Source organism: Babylonia areolata, chromosome 10 (genome assembly GCF_041734735.1).
Source record: "Babylonia areolata isolate BAREFJ2019XMU chromosome 10, ASM4173473v1, whole genome shotgun sequence".
Classification (NCBI taxonomy): domain Eukaryota; kingdom Metazoa; phylum Mollusca; class Gastropoda; order Neogastropoda; family Buccinidae; genus Babylonia; species Babylonia areolata.
In genome coordinates this window covers 35,989,282-35,990,830 of record NC_134885.1, presented here as the reverse complement: position 1 = coordinate 35,990,830, position 1,549 = coordinate 35,989,282, and the positions used below count along the sequence as shown (strand labels likewise).

At 46.7% G+C, this 1,549-nt stretch overlaps 1 protein-coding gene across 1 annotated transcript; it reads left to right on the top strand.

Moving 5' to 3' along the window:
• The first annotated feature begins 531 nt into the window (after positions 1 to 531).
• On the top strand, positions 532 to 1,122 carry LOC143286343 (uncharacterized). Its single transcript, XM_076593885.1, has one exon. The coding sequence runs from the start codon at positions 532 to 534 to the stop codon at positions 1,120 to 1,122; it is 591 nt and encodes a 196-aa protein (XP_076450000.1).
• The last annotated feature ends 427 nt before the right edge of the window (positions 1,123 to 1,549 follow it).

The window sequence follows — 1,549 nt, the reverse complement described above, 5'->3', positions numbered from 1 at the left end:
CCATGTCAGCGTTCGGTGGGTTATGGAAACAAGAACATACCCAGCATGCACACTCCCGAAAACGGAGTATGGTTGCCTACATGGCGGGGTAAAAACGGTCATACACGTAAAAGCCCACTCGTGTGCATACGAGTGAACGCAGAAGAAGAAGAAGAAAAACACTTTCTCGGTGATCATTCTATACGTGTGTTTCATTTCGCTTATATCCAGTCTCGTCTCAGCCATTGCTCGATTATTTGTGGCAAATGTCCTCTTTCTATCTTAAAACCACTTTGCTCTTTACGAACATGTGCCATTAAGATTATCAGCCATATAAATAACACAGACAGATTTGTACAAATTTAGATATTACCTGTTCGTCTACTTATCAGATATAACACACGGATTCTTGTGTATGAGATTTTCATAATACATGCCCACAATACTTGAGAAATCATTATTTCAAATTTCAAAGTAAATCAGACATACTGTTCCTAAACCTAGAATTGATTTATTCAAAATGAGTCATTTAATTGAAGTAAAGAATGGGACATGCTTCCCAAAACATGTCAAGTTCCAGTAGATGGCAGCATCTTCAACCTCCGTCGTCTCCTTGCGCGTACCAAGACCACTGAGGAATTGATCCTGGAGCTGCTGTTTGCAGACGACTGTGCTCTCCTCGCTCATACTGAAGAAGCTCTGCAGTTAGTCGTCAATCACTTTGCTGATGCAGCCCGGGCTTTTGGCCTCACCATTAGTCTGAAGAAGACCGAAGTCATGTATCAGGCACCCCTTCATGGCATCTACGCACCACCCAAGATCTACATTGACGGGCACCAACTGAATGCTGTGGAACATTTCACTTACCTTGGAAGCATCATCTCCAACGATGCCACAATCTCCAAGGATGTGGACCATCGTCTGTCCAAATCCAGCAGCTCATTTGGTCGTCTCCAGAAACGTATTTGGCAAAACTACTCCCTAAGACTCTCGACCAAAATCCAGGTCTACAGGGCAGTCGTCATCAGTACCCTGCTGTATGGATCTGAAGCTTGGGTCCTCTACAGAAGACACATCAAACTGCTGGAGCGTTTCCACCAGAGATGCCTACGCTTCATCATGGGCATCAATTGGCAGGACTAAACCACCAACATCGAAGTCCTGGAGAAAGCTGATCCCCCAAGCATCGAATCAATGCTGATGCTTCGACAGCTGCGCTGGGCAGGTCATGTAGCGCGTATGGACAACTCCAGAATGCCAAAGGCCATCTTCTACGGCGAACTGCGTGAAGGTAAACGCAGCATTGGAGCTCCACGCAGACTCTACAAGGACCAACTGAAGCAGCAGATGTCACGTAACGAAATTGACCACCACAGCTGGGAGACACTGGCAGCAAACAGATCTGCCTGGAAAACTTCCACCAGGAAAGCTGTCAGAAAATTTGAAAAGGAAAGGACACAGACAGCCAGGGGAAAACGCGAGCGGAGAAAGGAGGCATCATCTCAAGCTCACCCCTCCAGCGACCAGCCAACCTTCACATGCGCCAGCTGTTCCCGACAATGCAGGTCCA

Excerpts from the sequence above, each read along its gene's own strand:
- LOC143286343 (XM_076593885.1), top strand. The coding sequence starts at position 532 with ATGCTTCCCAAAACATGTCAAGTTCCAGTAGATGGCAGCATCTTCAAC.